This window comes from Engystomops pustulosus, chromosome 5 (genome assembly GCF_040894005.1).
Source record: "Engystomops pustulosus chromosome 5, aEngPut4.maternal, whole genome shotgun sequence".
Classification (NCBI taxonomy): Eukaryota; Metazoa; Chordata; class Amphibia; order Anura; family Leptodactylidae; genus Engystomops; species Engystomops pustulosus.
The window spans coordinates 143799006-143817066 of record NC_092415.1 but is presented as its reverse complement, the minus strand read 5'-3'; the positions used below and the strand labels follow the sequence as shown (position 1 = coordinate 143817066).

At 39.7% G+C, this 18061-nt stretch overlaps 1 protein-coding gene across 5 annotated transcripts in view; it reads right to left on the bottom strand.

Moving 5' to 3' along the window:
- AMPH (amphiphysin) overlaps positions 1 to 13919 on the bottom strand; it is a 118634-nt gene extending 104715 nt beyond the window's left edge. For 2 of the 5 annotated variants that reach the window (XM_072153287.1, XM_072153288.1), the window contains exon 1: positions 13746 to 13919. In XM_072153287.1, the coding sequence (XP_072009388.1) occupies positions 13746 to 13814 (69 nt within the window). In that variant the 5' untranslated portion in view covers positions 13815 to 13919. The remainder of the gene's footprint in view (positions 1 to 13745) is intronic. The other 3 variants (XM_072153286.1, XM_072153284.1, XM_072153289.1) reach the window with 3 other exon arrangements.
- Between the last annotated feature and the right edge of the window lie 4142 nt (positions 13920 to 18061).

Below are 18061 nucleotides of genomic sequence, written 5' to 3'. Positions count from 1 at the left end.
TGTATCAGTCCAATGCTATACAGTACATTGTCTATAAGTGAGTTGAACAAAAATGGTCCTGCTGAATATCTGGGTACACCACTTGGGTGGAAGTGGGTACCATTTTGAATATGGATCATTGACCAGAACAATTGGATACTGTATGCACCATTTTAAATACAATTTTATATTAAGTAGTATTGTACAGAAAATCGAAAAGACTCTGGGGTTGTCTAAATGTAAAATGCCCTATCTTTTCACATGTCAGATAATATTATTACTGTCAGCTAGATTAATCGAATGTGATAACTCTACCAGGTATAAGTAAATATGATTATAAATAACCAACTACAAAACTAATTCAGTAAAAAAAAGAGAGGCTTCAGAAAGCTCAATGACAGAGTTGCAAAGAATTTCATTAAACGAAAAGGTTATGTGCATATAGCTACATAATGTATCATTCTATCCAAGGACAGAATCAATGGGAATGTTGGTTCCATGCTGACGCTCAGGAAGGTCTCCAGTCTCCATATAAGGACAGTGACATCACCACCCTGAACATAGGCAGCAGCCAGTGATGTTCATTCCTCCTCCTGCTTTCAGGGGAAAAAGCAGGACGGCATATCCCACTTTACATGCATACAGTGGGATACGTCTTAGCCCTTTGTTGTAAGGACACATTGTGAATCCATCCCACCGCATCCTCAAAACAGATTAGATTAGTACATAAGGAAAAAGATTTTCTCCATAACTTTTTTGTTTTAGCAGTGGATCAGCTTGTTTTATAAACAAATGCAGTATAATATGATCATATTTTTCTTGTACCGTATTTTCCGAACTATAAGGCGCACTTAAAAGCCTTGGATTTCCGTGAAAATCCAAAGTGCGCCTTATAGTCCGGTGCGCCCTATGTATGGCGCTGGGCAGCGGACCATACTTACATAGGTCCCCGCTACCGGAGACCGGAGACAGCAGATCTCCAGCGGGAACTGCAGACCACGCGGCACGAACAACTTCTGCCGCGTGGTCTGCAGTTCCCGCTGGAGATCTGCTGTCTCCGGTAGCGGGGACCTATGTAAGTATGGTCCGCTGCCCTTATCCACCTCCCCCTCACCTTCCCCACTCACCTTCCCCGCGTCGCCGCGTCTCTTCTCCGCGTCGCGTCCCGTCGGGTCTCCGCTCCCGCCCCGGACCTCCGCCACGCCCCTGGACCCCGCGCCTTATAGTCCGATGCGCCTTATATATGGAATTATTACATATATAAGGCGCATTGGACTAATGCGCCTTATAGTCCGGTGCGCCTTATAGGCAGAAAAATACGGTATATGTTAAGAATGAAAATAACCACGTTTTACAAATCATTTCTTGTAGTTCAGGAAATCTACTTATTTAGGTGCGGATGAACTACACTGCTGGGTAGATTATTGTTAGGGAGATCGCACTGGTTTCGGAGGCCATCTTGACTACTGTCCGCCATCTTAGATACAGCGCCCATGTTCCCTGACCACTGTCCAGTTAATGTCATGATTCAAACTTCATTTTATGTAACCTGTTTGCTCGCCTGTCACCTAATACCCTTTGACATTTAATGAGAAGCCAGTTTGTCCTTGATGCTGCATAATATTGTGATTCTGGAGCCCACTTATCTTCTTCTTCTCAGCAAATTAGTATAAACAATATCTGTGTACAAGGTCTCTGAGAACTGAGCACAATTAATTAACTTTTTTCCTCAGAATGTGCTGATGTCCAATAGAATCTAAGTGCCTTATCTCCTTTCATACAACACCCAAAATGCTGATTTCTCTGTATTAAAATACAGCTGGGGGTTTTTGAAATAAACAGTGTGATTTGAGTGCATCTAAAGACCGGACTGTGTTTTTCTTTTACTCTGTCATCTCGCTGCCGGCAGCTATCTCATCCTCCCTCAAAAGGTTAATTAGGACTCACCTTACAAAAGTCAAGAGGGCTGTTGGAGCCCTGCATAAAAATCCCTATCAATTATAAAGATAGGTCCTGGTATTTTACTTTAAAACTGTATTTTTATGTCAATAAACCGCAGGGGCTTCGTGAGTGTGACCAAAGCCCCTCTGATCTCCAGGGCTATGGCTATAACACGCTTGCCATAGCCTTTCTGCCAACCGGAAGAAGCCTTGCCGGCAAAACCCTGGGTCGGGTGGATAGGAAAGCTAGCGTCCCGCTATTTGATTTGTGACATGCGCATTTTTATCTGACTCTTGTAAGTATGATGAACTTAAATAAATTTTAACTTTGTTGGAACGTACCACACCATCTGCCTGCATAATTCTTCCGGCTACAGTGCTTTATAATATAATTAAAGGAGGATAATGAAAGTGCGATGGTGCTAGTCTGAATGGTGACATACTTTCAGCAGGAGAAACTGAGAATTGGTGCCATTCACTGGTGGTTAAAGATGGAATACCAAGGGAGAAGAATAATACTGGGAGCTATGGTCATAGTGAAATCTTTTTTTATCTATTTCTTTGGACTTTCTACCAACCTTCCTGCTTCTTCACTGGCCCCCCTCCTGCTCTCTGCTAGAAGTATCACGCCAGCATTGAGTATCTTCAATGTGTTGCCGTTATGTTTCTAAAACATAGTGGGAGTGGAGAAAGAAGAGGAAGCAGAGAGATGGGGAAGAAGGTCTACGTGGGGGGGGGAATAAAATATTACAGCCTTAGCCATGGAGCTTGGAGGGGCTCTAGTGGTGGCCCCTGTGGTTAATTTACATATAAAGAAAAAAAAATTTCAGTAAAATACAGGGATGTACCCAGCAGCTTTCAAAGTTATAAATAAGTGGTAGATTTTCTTTAAACTAGCACCAGGGTCTGGAAACTAGCATGTTTTCACCCTGGCTTAACCTCTCTTTTCTTGTTATTGGTTACTAGACTGGTCATTTAGCATTTACACTCAGTGTGAGAAATCCTATGTGCAGTGACTCATTTTGTGCAGGATCCTGATGCTAATAAGCTCAGACTAACCACAACAAGTAGTTAGATCCAGTCATTACCGATGACTGGCTCATACACAGCATGCCTGTAAAATATTATGATTTGTTGCATGCAATATTTCTAGCAGTGATGTGTTTAAATGTTAATGCAAATTCCTGCTGTGATGGGAAAAAAATGAGGATGTAATAAATCTGTTTTCTAGAAGAAAATAAAGAGCCACTGAAATTAAGAATAACCTTGCCATCTGGAAATTATACATACTGGAATTAATTTGTAGAATCCGAATTTTGAAGAATTTCAAGACAATATTCCATGAGTGAAATCGCTCAGTCTGGACCTTTAATACACCAAAATGGGAGAAGCTTTGGGGAAAAAACACCTGGTTCTCCAGCATCATCTGGGATAATAAGTAAATGGTCCACATGCGGATAACATTTGCATGTCATCTTTTTTTTAATGCACCCATTTACTTCTAAAAGAGTATGACTTCTGTGACCCGCAAAAGAGAAAAGATAGCAATGTTACATGGACAAAAGATCAATGGAAAAATAATGCACGTGGGAATGTAAAACACATGGGAATGTAGAAAATGTCTAAAAATCATGGGCGACATGCCGTTATTCACGCAAGTGAGAAAGAACCCTAAATGCAATGCCCCATGAACACAACCATATGGGAGCCCCCATAGAGGGCTATTGTGCGGTGAGCACACAGTATTCACTGCAGCCAGTGACCACAGTGCTAAATATATGACAGTGGAATCAGAATACTGAAATTGTATGTATCCATGATAATGTATAGCCCTTAGTATCCATATATGTAAAATGAGAATTTTATTATGTGTAGATAAAATAAAATATAAATATAACTATAACTAAAATTCATAAGCCCTTAATTTTTCACTATGTAGTGTAAGAGAGTGCAATTTATCTAAATGTTATCTAATTCCTGGACAGTAATTATTGTGAATATTCATCAAGGCTGCTTTCATCTCTCTGGAATGAGACCACACATTCTGCATTAATGAAGAAACAACAGCCACCTGTATAACGTAGTTTCCTGGCAGAGACGTATGATGATTGCCAGTGACACATGACCTTTGTTATACAGGATAGATTTCTTTTTAATATGGTATGACCTTTTCTTGATACAGTATATTATTTTTTACTATACCAGTAATTCCATAAAAAATCAGAATCAAATTAATAATATAATTAAAATAATATTATTTTTACCAAGTAAGCCCCCTTTCACACGGGCCTGAGCGATCATACGTAGTTGTGAATGAGGCCTAAAAGTACTTAACCCTTACGCGCATAAGGGTGTAATAGTATGTCCCTGCGGGAAGATCACATCCAGCTTCTGGCACCACTTCACAAACGGGGCCAGCACCAGAAGCAGCAGGTGTCAGCTGTATCGATTGCGAGTGTTAACCCCTTAAGAGTAAGAGTGTTCCCCCTAAGGATCAGACCCCCTATGCCGCATACCGAGGGATGCGATCCTCTCCTGGGCAGCCCAGAGGTCTGCCAAGTGCCCCGGGCTGCCCCAGCAGTCCTACAATAAGATGCCTTCCGGTTTGACTGTAAACTGTCTGAGCATGCGTGAGCACCGCCAGACAGTTTACACTGCTCTACAATGCGTTAGTATTGTAGAGCCAGCCATGTATTGGACTTGAACCAGGGATCAGAGCTTTGCTAGTTCAAATTGTAGTTTGTATAAAGTAAAGAAAGTTAATGTAAAACATTAAAATAAATGAAAAATAAATAAAATATAAGCCCATAAAATGTCACTTTCCCACACAAACACTTAATAAATATAATATATAATAATATAATATAAAAAAAACACAAATACACAAAAACAATGTATAATTAAATAGAATTGTTATTAGAGATGCACGGTTAATGGCGCAAAAAAAAAAAAGAAAAAAAACTTTCTGAAAAAAAGATACATTTTAATTAATACCCTTAAAAATGCTCTAAAAAGTGATTTAAACACTGCATCTTAAAAAATTTTGATGCTACAATGAACAAGATTTTTCCAAATCAGTTTTTATTCAGTAAAATTGAATAAAATACACAAAATTCTCCACATATTTGGTTACACTGGGTCCGTAACAACCTTTTTAAAGTGCAACTGTAAAGCTATCATGATTTTACCAAATTATAAAATGTGATTCCCTCTTTGAAAACAAACAGAACAATGCCTACTTTGTGCTACTCACCCTTTTCTTTCCAAAGTTCTGGCATTTTCTGTTCTTAAAGTGTTTGACAAAAATCTTTCTCACCAGAGGTGATGTGGGTGGAGACTAATATCTGTCAGTCTATGCCCTCAGGCTGAGGCGAGTTAGCTTGCCCACAGATCCCATGATGCCTTAGCATTAAATCCATTTAGTTTCTCACAAGTAAATCCACTGAACAACGCAAAGTACACATACAGGATGTATAAGGTGATTAGCAGCTTCCATCACATGGAGGAGCAGGGAACATGGAATAAGTGGTAGAAATCATTAGTACACCAGTTACATTCATTCTATAGCCTGTGCTGTGTGAGCAGTAAGGGTTAATATCTGGACAGAGTTGATACTGTTCATGACAAGGTGGAGGAAGTGAGCAGTGAGAACAGCAGAGACAGAGAGAGAAACTTCTATAGAATCACATACTGTGATGGAAGGACTGATGGGGAACAGGGAGGATCTTGTACTTCACTATTCTGTGCAGGAGACATATGAACACAGATCCAGCTTTGCTGCATTCACTGTTCAGCACAATTCCAGCACTGCTACATTTACTGACACATGACCTCTTCCCCTGTGAGTAGAGAGCAGCAGCTCCTCCCCTCCCAGGAAACCAACCAGAAACAAAGTGTAAACAACATATGGATTCATAAAGCTTATCAGCACATGGAGAGGAGGCAGCCATTACAGCAATGAGGTAATGTGAGGACTATAGCACGGAAACTACTGGATAAAGGTAATAAAGATAATATGAAAAAAAGATAATTTTTAATCAATGCCCTTTAAAAAATGTTCTAAAAAGTCATTTTAAAAATGACTTTTTAAAAATATATGGAGAAAATGCCAAAAAATAAGAAAGTTACACATTTGAAAACACAATGATGCTAAAATTACCAACATTTTCTCAATTTTTATTCTGTAAAATTGGAAAAATCTTCCCAAAAATTGATGATTTTCATTTCCTCCACCAACAAAGAGTTAATAAAATCTCATCAATTATCTATAGATGCCCCAAAATTATGTACTAGAAAAGTGCATCTCATGTGGCAAAAAAGAAACCACCATAGGTTCACATTAACAAAAGAAAATACTTTTAGTGCAGTTTCCTACATTCTTAGTAAGTGTGCCCCATTATGGTTCCTTGATAACTTCTTTTAATGGGATGCTCTCAGGGCAATTTGGGACACTAAACCACCCACAGGTCATTATGGACTTTGGTTTAGTGTCCCAAAATCACCCATTTGTTTTTTTCTTTGCAGACAAAGAGGGAAAAGCTAACTTATATACTTACCTTTGCCCGTAGCTCTCAGCGCCTGTCCGTTAATGTAATGAAGCTGTTGTAGTAGACCCCGGCTTCACTGTGCATGAGCTGTAAGTACAGCGCAAACACAATTAAGCTGCAGTCTACTACTCTGATTTCATTAAAGCACTATTCAGGCATGGGGACCACCAGGGATGAGTCTGACGTGACTTATCTCTAGGTAAGTATAAATGTTTCTTTATTTTTTTTTATAGCATCCAGAGAGAAAGCTCCATAAGGACCTCTAGTTGGTTTATTGTCCCAAATCGCCCTGAAAGGCGAACAATACGATGGACCTACCCCCACACTATGATCACCTTTTATACAACAGGAAAACATATTTACATGACACATCATCTTTAAATAAATCACTTAAATAATTCCCTTTAAGATATTTTAAAGTTGTTTCACTGAACACAGTGCCAGCTTTCACCATTTTATTGCGTTCTTTTTTGACACTTTTTATAATTTTAATTATTTTTATGAAATTTGTAATTTAACCAAATACGTTGCATGATATTCAGTATATGAGACCTCAATACACTGGGCTGAACTTATCAGGAGCTTAGAATGAAGACACGGCAAGGAAACATGTCATGTAGCTACAATGTCATGTACCTAAAGTGGTACATGTACATGTTGAGACACTAGGGAACTTGAAGCCACATGCACTATTATAAGTACCTCTACCACCAGGGTGAAGGATTGTAAACTAAGCACACTGAGATACTGGTGTGTGTCCCCTCTGACAGGATGCACTTTTCTTTTATATCTTCTAATTCACTGGTTTTTAAACAAAAAGAATTTTAAAATTATGCAAATGAGCCTGGGGGCTCCAGGCTTCATGGGCTTTAATGGAGCCTAGAGCCCCTTATGCTCATTTGCATAATTTTGAAAGCCTTTTATTCTTAAGAACAAGGGCATAAAAAGCTTAAATAAGAGCAGATCCTGCCAGAGGGGGCACACTCCATTATGTCATTATTACTTTCTTAATGGCGAAAATTGGTATTATGACTTTCAGAGGGGCACAATAGACATTGTTACTTTCAAGGAAGCACATAAGTGCATTATTATTTCTGAGGGGGTCCCACAGGAGGGTTACGATTGTATTTCAGTTGTATTGTAAGTTAGGTATGAATTTATTTTCAATCTAAGAAATGCTGTATAAACTTTCTCCCTACAAAGAAATGAATCTATTGCTGTTAATCTCAGATGGCATAATATTTTAATTAAAACCTAACAACCTAAGGCATTTCACTGTGAGACACTATCATTGGAGCGCCTGTATTTATTGCAGCATTTCATTAAGCTGTGGTGTCAATCTTTCTCAATGTATGACACACTGGGGGCCAAGTGGATGAAATGGATGATTTCAATGAACGGAGTCCATCCTCTATACAATGAAGTACCTAAAATTCCACGAGGGCCACTGGTACCACTACTACTATAACTCTGCTCTTTGGTTTCATTATGGGCAACATGATGGATTAGTTGTTAGCACTACAGCCTTGCAGCACTGGGGTCCGGGGTTCAAGTCCTATCCAGGTCAACATCTGCAAAGAGTTCGTATGTTCTCTCTGTGTTTGCGTGGGTTTCCTCCGACACTCCAAAACATACTGGTAGATTGATTAGATTGTGAGCCCCATTGGGGACAGGGACTGATTTGGCAAGCTCTGTGTAGCGCTGTGTAATCTGTGTGCACTATATAAAGGAATTACTACTTCTTAATAAGGTGGTCCAACTCTTAGCACCAATGACAATCAGCGGTTGGAATATGTAAGGCATTGGATTTAAGCATATTAAAACGTATGAGCCATGAAACACAATCCACAAAAGAAAATGTTTTTTGTTCTACTGCAGGTAAACAGTAATATGGCTGTACCAAATATATAAAGCTTTTTATGTTTCCCTAACATTGTACACTTCATTGGACACAAATAATTTGTCTGTGCATTGCATTGCTTCTAAGGCTATAACTTACAAATGAAACCACCCGCACCACTATGCAAACTTGTGCGGAAAAGAGTCGGTAAATTATAAATATTTTTTAAATTTTAAAACAGCTTGAAAGCAGCAATGTGTTTAAGTCAGAAAACCCTGTTTAAATTATCCAGAATATGTATTCATTTCCCAGGAGCCCAGCGAGACCCATCTGCTGCTGACCACAAGACAAGCAGGCTGCCCTGGGCTGTGGTTTACATTCAAGACTGACTGCTATGAACCTTTCTATATCCCCTCTGTGATATGATTTATTGCCTAGTACGACTGGCCCTATGGGACACATAAATGTACATTTTAGCACAAGAAAATTAGCAACCGTGTAACAGTGATTGGTGGGGGTTCAACACATAGGACCCCCATGATCAGCTGATTGTGAGAGGTCCATCACAAGAGGAAAAGCAACTGCTTTTTTTGCATATGAAGATATATATATAGAGAGAGGGATTATATACAATATCAGTAGTATATGCCTGTAATGAAGAATATTGTATAATGTTTAAGAATAGGATAACCCATATTCTAATAATAGGTGAGTTTGCTGCTCATTACATTACCTTGGTGCAGATGATGCCAAGGGTCATAAGTTCAAATGTGGTTTTAGACACAAAATTGCCTAAGTGCCTGTGCTGCCATCCCCTGTAGTGTCTATTGTAACCTTTTTATAACATAGTAGCATTACTCATTGACATTTGCATTCCATAATATTACAGGGGTGAGGGGCATGAAGCTGGGCATAGCTTCACCCCATGAGGTAAATAAGTGAAGCACTAGCTTTATGTATCCTGGTAAAAAGCATAATCAAATTCTACAAATCTAAGTTGAATCCTTATACTTTAATGACGGATATACATGATATAAAATCTATTTCTGGCACGGACTATATAGAGTGGAGATCCTGGTGTGACTGGTTACTGCATAGTTAACAAAATGTGCAGGAGAAGCAATAAATAATGGATAAAGCTATGTCTGGGGCCAGCCGGGGAGTAAGACAAGCTATCTCCAGCAAAATGTGCATGGCTGTTAAATAAGTTATATAACTTGGGCAGGCGGCCTGTGACTGCAGATAACAGTGTGTAGCAATAGCCTTTCCTTATTCATGATACAGATGTATGAGGAAACACACTGGGACTTTTCATAAGAAGATAGCACATTGCCATAGCCATAAGATACAATAAAACATCCATGACTGTACCATGGAAGAAATTTGTGTTCTTCCAATTGCAGGAGAATAACTTGTTTGAGGGTATTTATCGTGCGATGGCATATAGTAGCCCCAGCGCCCATCCAGCACAACTGGATACATCAAGTTGCTGCAGCGCTGGCCTGACGGATGGGGTACCTCTCGTCGACCTCTCGTCGCTCCCCAAGTTGAATGGAGCAGACATCACGCATGTTCGTTTTGCTCCATTCATCTATATGGAGCTGACGGAGATTGCCGAGGGGATGAAGGGAGCAGAATGGACATGCGCGGTCGTTGGCTCCTTTCATCTTTGGGAGCGACGAGGGGTCTGATGGAGGTAAATTGGACCTCCTGTTCTCGTGATCTGTGGGGGTTTCATCACGGAGACCCACACCGATCAATAGGTTAGACCCTATCTTGTGGACAGAGCCTAACTTGCTTGGTGGGAAACTCCCTCTAAGGAGTGGTTAAATTATCAAGTTTGTTAATTCAATATAATTATTAATATATTTCAAACTGCTTGGCAATGCAAATGTTGTGCAGACTTTTTGGTCTCCATGGCTACAGACTGCGAACGAACCCTGTGTAGTCTGATGTTGTAACCTAAAGCTTTATACATTTTCCCCCACAAAATGATGTTAACCAGAAAGATGGACGGATGTATCAGTTCAGTACCGGACTATACAAGGTTTGTTTTGTCTATAACTTTGGAAATATGAGAGAATAGCATGCTATACTATTTTTTATAATCTCTACATTTTTTTTAAATGTTTTTTTATACTTTGGCAGAGTAGAAAATGATTTCCAGGGAGGATATAAGATTTCATGGAGATTCCTATTATAGCATATAGATGTCGTTCTCTAAATGGAAAACACCTATATAACCTACAGAGAGCTCCAATCGCTCTCTGTATTACATGGTCCACATGGTCCAGTTTTTATAGCTGTTTATAATGTACATTATACATAGCATAGAAAATTAGTGGGCAGATTTGAAGGGGCTTCTTTGAGTTTCATCATTCAGAGATAAAGACAATTAATGACAAAGGCACTGGAACTGGATTTTCTAAAGCTCACATTTTCATTTCTTATCTCTAATTCTGTACGTGACAGAGGCAAAATCCTCTTTGGAAAATCTGACTCTTTTCTGCTCATTTTCACATGACTTCGTAGGAGATTTTTATAGGTAAACAGGTAAGATTTCACATAAAAGAGAGAATTCTAGAAAGGACATTTCATACCCTACCTGAAAGTATTAGTTGTTTAATAGCATCAAATGTGGTGACAGAGTTGCTTTACCTGCCCCCCTGAAGATTATGGATGCAGGACTATGAAGATAAACTTGCCATTAGGACAGCTAATATTTAGAGAGGAGTTTTTTTCCTCTAGTCAAGCCCTTTCATTTTTATGACCTTGTAAAAAGTTGATTCCTGTTAGAATTTTTTTTTGCATGGTAAAGACTAAGCTCATTATACTCATTATAACTAGTTCACAAATCTCCCATATACTGGTAGCCATGAACAGGATGCAGAATATGTGCTAGAGAAATGTGATATACAGCAAAGTCTGAAGGTGAAGAAAGAAAGGCGCTGTTTGCTGCGCGGTATTAAATGACGCTACATGCAGATGGTCAGGTTACTCATGCATGGCAGAGCTATAATAAATGGTTCCTTAATATCTTATTTCACTATTTAATTCTATTGCCATTCTTTATCATGCTCATTTTCTGCCAGTGTGTATCCAGATCAGGCTTTCTCAATTAATATTCACAATTGATATAATGGCATTTGATTTTCACTCCATAGATGTGCACATGTTATAGTGGATTCATCTCTGACATGGGAACTTATATTAAATATCACACAGTACAATAAAATATGTACATATGGGAAACAAAGAATGGGGCTGCGCTTTGTACCCCTCTTTTTGGAGATGTTTTCTGTGGGTTGCTCCTTCTTAAAAACTCCACCTGCAAGGAAATGTTTGCTAGGAGTAGCAGGAGGGGTTTGATCATATGACTGCATTCTGTAAGGGGCAGTATTATTTCTGCTCTTATAAGGACCTACTGCACTGGACATCTGGGTCCATCATGAGTAGAATACTAGAACTACAGTGAAGACTGGAAAGCCATAGGTCAGTGATGGCGATCCTTTAACAGACCGAGTGCCCAAACAATAACCAAAATCTGCTTATTTACCGCAAAGTGCCAACATTGCATCTTGAGCAATAACTTATTGCTACCTGCTCTTCAACATCTATCAATTGTATGAGCCCCTTGAGGCCACCAATTCAGTTGAAAGAAGGAGGGCACATTCAGACTATCATTGTAGCTTCTCACCAGGGTCTCTCTTTACAGTAGGAATGTAGGGTCCAGTAGGATGACCTACAAAGATACTGGAGTTCTGTCAACACTTTATCACTTTTACCGCAGTTCCAAACAGCCAATGAAGTGTTGTTTTAAAATAGCGCTGATTGCAGCAATTCTTAAATTGGGTCTGCAGATTTGGTGAATTTGGTCCTGTTTAGTGAGCTCTGTCTTGGGGTCAATGGCCTGAGTGCCCACAGAAAGGGCTCCCTCTGGCACCCGTGCCATAGGTTCGCCACCACTGCCATAGGTGATGGACACACTTCTAAGTATCAGTGCTGGCTCATATGCCGCTTAGCATCTTTTGAAAGTAAATATAGGTTTTTGATATTGCCTATGTGGCTAGTAAAGGATGGAAGAAGTTTAAAGGGACATGATGTAAACTATGATGTATCCACCAAGTTACAAGATCAAAATAGATTTCCTTGTGGTCCGATTTTTCTTGTATCCCTAAGCATAATTTGCCTCCCAAGGAGTGAAGAGCAGAGATCACGCTGGCATTACACTCCATAGAGTTGGGGGGGATTACACCTTCTTTAGAAGAGGCCATCCTGCACCTAGAATAGTGACAGCACCAGCAGCGGATCAGTGAAAAGGTTAACAGGGACACAATCCTCTTACTGCATTGAACATGTGCATGTGTGGGGGTGGAGACAAGTGACAGCAGATTGTTTATCTGCCTCAACAAATCACAATGACAGATGTAATCTTTCTCCAGCAGCATTCAGCCCATTGTGCTGCCATTTGGCCTCAATTTCTTCTTAGTCGACAATTGAATGAGCAAACACAAAAGCCTCAGGGATACTGTACATTGGATGTCATAATGTACAGTACTGTACATGCTGATGTACCTGGAACCTCAATAACCACATTTCATAATTCACAAAAACTTTCTTTTACTACTTTTATGCACTGCAGGTCAAGGCCTGAGATTAAACTTACTGCACATTTTAATCATTTGCATATACAGTATATCATTTACCCAGAGTAGAAGCAAAGTAAGGGACGCACCACCCAATGTGGTGACCCTGATCATATCACATGCTTCAATGTTGTCATAATAGCAATATTAATGACTAACACAAATATGTATAGATCATAAAGTAAAAATGGACATATACTCAAAATATACAATATTATAAGGTACCAACAACACCCTAGTAAAATACATGTGACCTTGACGTGTGATCTATAAATAATGAAGTAATGTAGGCAGATAGATGTATCTCATATCCATACAATATGTATTATCTATCTCCTCCTCATCTCCATGGATTCCTATCCACTATCTATGTATGGATGTAGAGGATGCTGGGATATTCCTGGCTGTGCAGTCCAGGACATGCACTTCTGCAGCATCGCGACCTTGTACCAGTGCAGCTGCCTCCTGTATCTGCAGCATGCACCCCTCCCCCATTGCCAGTAATGCAGCCTTGCAATATATTCCCCCAGCCCCAGATGTAGCTGCATTGTCAGTAACCCTTCCGTGCCCGCAGATCTGCACACAGACACTCCCTCCCCCTCCAACATGACACCGCACTGACACCAGGACTGGGATAAGAGGAGACATAGGAGCCATGTATAGCCCTCTACCCCCGCACATGGAGGCAGGTGATGGGTGCAGCACAGGCCCCCCCCTGGCACATGCCATGCTCCTCTCAGGGGGCAGTGCACCATTGTCTCGTGTAACACAGATAATAGCAGCGAGCACCTACCTTCTCCTGAGCCCTGCTAAGCCTTTTCTGCACGTTTTTAGCAAAGACGCCTGATTTCATGTCAGCCATGGCTGCTGGTCCAGGGAGCCAAGTGAGAGGAATCAGATGGAGCCTGGAGGCTGAGGAGAATGAGAAGGGAGGGAGGAAGAGGAGGAGCCCTCCGTGTGGAGGAAGAGCAGGATGAAAGGGAGAACATAGAGGTACCACAAGAAAGCACAGCCCTGGTGTCAGGTGGTAGCTCGGCACTGATGTCTGCAAGTGTTTGTATACTGTGCATAGATATAGCCACCATCTATCATTAACTGTGTATATTCTATATATTACATTTCTATCTATATACCTATGAGCCACCATCTACCTATCATTTACCTCACTATATATATATATATATATGTAAATACCTATTAGCAGCCATCTATCTCACTATGTACCTATATACTATATACCTATTACCAGCCATTTATCCTTTACCTCACTATGTAACTATGTACTGTATATTTATGAGCCACCATCTACCTATCATTTACCTTGTTATGTACCTATATATCTATTACCAGCCATCTATCTACCCTTTACCTCACCATGTACCTATATACTCAATATCTATTACCCACCATATGTCTATACTTTACATTGTTATGTACCTATAGACCTCTGACCCACCATCTACCTATCATTTACCTTATGTACCTAAATACCTATTACCAACCATCTATCATTTACCTCACTATGTACTGTATATTCATTACCCATCATCTACCTATCATTTACCTTGTTATGTACCTATATATTATATACCTTTTATCAACAATCTACCTATACTTTACCGTTCTATATGTCTAGTATGTACCTATCTGTTATCTATCTATAAAATTACCCTTTATCTTTCTATCTATCTAATATGTACTCTACATATGTTCTATATCTATCTTATCTATATATATATATCTATCTATCTATCATCACTGTATATTAGCTACTGATCATAAACAGCCAGTCCCTGGGTTACGTACAAGATAGGTTCTTTAGGTTTGTTCGTAAGTTGAATTTGTATGTAAGTTGGAAGTGTATATTTTATAATTGTAACTTCAGACCAATATTTTTTTTGTCCCAGTGACAATTGGACTGTGACTCTGTGCTGACTGGGGACCAAGAATTATCAATAAAGCTTCATTACAGACTCCTTACAGCTGATCATTGCAGCCTGGGACTATAGTAAAGTATCCAGAGACTTCATTAGAGGTCACAGTGGTTAGAGGGGTCCATCTGTAACTAGGGGTCGTCTGTAAGTTGGTTGTCCTTAAGTTGGGGACTGTTTGTGTCAATATATCTATCACTCCCTTGAATCCGTCAAACCTTTACCTTATGTCTTTCTACCTTTTTATTTATTGCTCTATATAATAGGTACCTAGGCTCTACATATATACAGTATTATTTACTGATTATCTGTCTGCGTTTATAGTCCGTTTCTGTAATTTTTATAGAGGCAAATGGAGATTACAGAAACACACAGATCTATGTTGTTTACCACAATATACTTTTACAACTTCTGTACTCCTGTTACAGAACTTATATTAGTAATTGTATTGTTATCTTCTCCATGTTTGGCTGAGATAGGAATGTCCCTTTAATCTTTCATAGACTTATTATTTATTACATCTACCATCCACATGTTACCTTACATCTATTTATCTACTCAATCTGTCTTTGCTATATGTTTTATGTTAAAAGTCATTACTTCTATCATCAGATAAACTGATGGAAGACTCCTACTCCTTACATTTTTGTTGTGCTCTGTAATTTGTGAGAACGATTCAATCAAATTGTAGAACAGCAGCATTTTGGAGAAAACAAGCTGCATAAAATGTGCAAATGAGCCAGAGGCTCTTATTAAAGAGGGCACTGTCCTAGTATTGTCCTGGTGAGGTCACCAGCAGTCTGAATGATATCAGGGTGGGCCCCAGGTAAAATTAGAATAATCAGGATTTGAATGAGTTACTAGACACTGGAGCCTCCAGTTCATTTGCATATTTTATATAACTCCTTTTCCCCCAACATGCTGCTATTCTTGAATTTTATAAAAACATTCTCACAAATTAAAGAGCACAACAACAATGTAAGTTGTAAGAGTTTACCATTAGTATATCTGATGGTAGCAGTAGTAGGTGTGCTATGAATATATGAAGACTGGATTCTTGAGATTTTGTAGCTGTCCAAAGTGCTGAACCAGCTGATTCAAGAACCTAAGGAGTCCGCCAGCATCAGTATCCAGTGATATTTAACCCCAGGGCTTGGACATGGTATTTTGGTAACCTGGCCCTGAAAGGCACAAAGCCTCTGATTTTATATAAAAACAGGGTGGACAAAATTTCAGTTGTATCCACAGGGATTGTAAAGATCTGTAATCTTCATATATTGCAATAAGTGGAATTTATTCATATGGTTTTTTTTTAACATGGGCTATATCATCCTATTTATCCATGACTTCTTCCTCTTGCATTGCTTCTCCTGCTAATGTCTTTACTATCTCATATTCTCCTTGCAGATATTATCCTTCTCCAAGTGCACCACCTAAAATCTCTCTAGCTCGGTGCATCATTGACACCTTTGACTTCTTTCTTCCCTCCCCCACCTGCAGTACATGACAGATGTGCAGATGAAAATTATTAAGAAACGGTACTGCAGGTCTTTTATTCCTTTTGCCATTGCACTTTATAATAAGATACTTGCATGTTTGTGTTTGGGCTGTGGGTGGGAGGCTATATTTCATGTTTTATGTATTAAGTTTTTTAACGTTGTTGTATTGCTGAAGCATAAAATATTTTCCACTGTGATTATTTTTATGTAATCTAATCTACCCCTCCCTATACGCCGCAGGGTAGCACCCTAGGCAGTAGTTTACACTTGCCTAACCTGTGTCCTGGCTCTGGGTAGCCCCATCCAGTATTTGTCACTAATCAGCTATTGAAGTGACTAAAATGTAGAGAGACATCCTGAGATTGCAGATCACAGAAGTAAAATGAAAATGAAGAGCTGATAAAATCATTGACATTTATGTAGATCCAGGTAATTATTCCTGCTGATTATCAGGCTGAATGTCTCTTAGTGTGCAGGCAGAGACCCTTGGGAAACTTCTCCTCCATGTGGCCTTTTCAAATATATGAACACGCCCATCACTTGGTTTAGTGACGCCCCCCTGCCCCTCTACGGCCAATCCTGATTGATGGGGGTTATTCATATATTTGAAAAGGACACATGGAGGAGCAGTTTCTCAGGGGTGGGGGGGTGGGGGAACTGCTCCTTTCCAGCCACTCCCAGTCGACAAGTGAGATCAGAACTGTTCTAGTTGTCCATGGCAACCAATCAGAGCTCAGCTTTCATTTTCCCAAATCTGTTTATAAATCTAAAGCTGAGCTCTGATTTGTTTCCATTGGCAACAAGAACTGTTTTACTTTAGTGTGTATGTATATACATATGTACCAACAGAAAGGAAAAAAAAGAACCAAAGAACCTGGACTTCACTTCCGCACGTCACATATTGAGGCTAACAGGAGAGGACATGAGGTTCTTAACACATATTTTAATTAAAATATATCCAAAACAGCTGGTCCTTACAACAAGAGGTGTGTCAGTAAATGGCACTTCACACCACTTTCAGCACAGCACCCACAAAGGAGGAGGCTTGACAAGACCCCTGCTTCTAGGCTGAGCCCAATGGCTACCCCACAGGGAGAACTACACCTGCCTCCTCCGCTCCCCCTCTCCAGCTCCCTGCTCCTTTTGCATGCATTGATCACATGGAAAGTTTAAAAAATATGAATGGCTACACTCATAGACATCATAAACTTTTTCTGGAATTGGCTTAACCCTTTAACGCCACAGCCCTTTTTTTATTTTCACTACTTTCATACCAAATGGCCAAACATTTAGTTTTTCGTAACAAACTGTAGTTCCATTCCCAAAACACCATCCAATACTCCATTTAATAGACTGGGTATCTGGAAATTGGTGAAAATATGTATTTCACGGTGCAGTCAAATTGACAGATCCATTTAATTCTTTTGGATCTCTATTGCAGGAGTGTACATAAATCCTTTTCTGCCTGAGGCGAGCTATAGAATTGCCCCCTCTCTGCCCCATTCAGTATTACTAGATCAGGTTTTTTTTTTTTTTTAAGTAAGTTCGTTTTCCATGCAGTGTGTCACACTTATGCTGATAACAGGTGTGAAGAGACACTATTTTTAAAGAGGACCTGTCACACCGATTTGGGACCCTAAACCAACTGCAGGTCAACATGGACCTGTGGTTTACGGTCC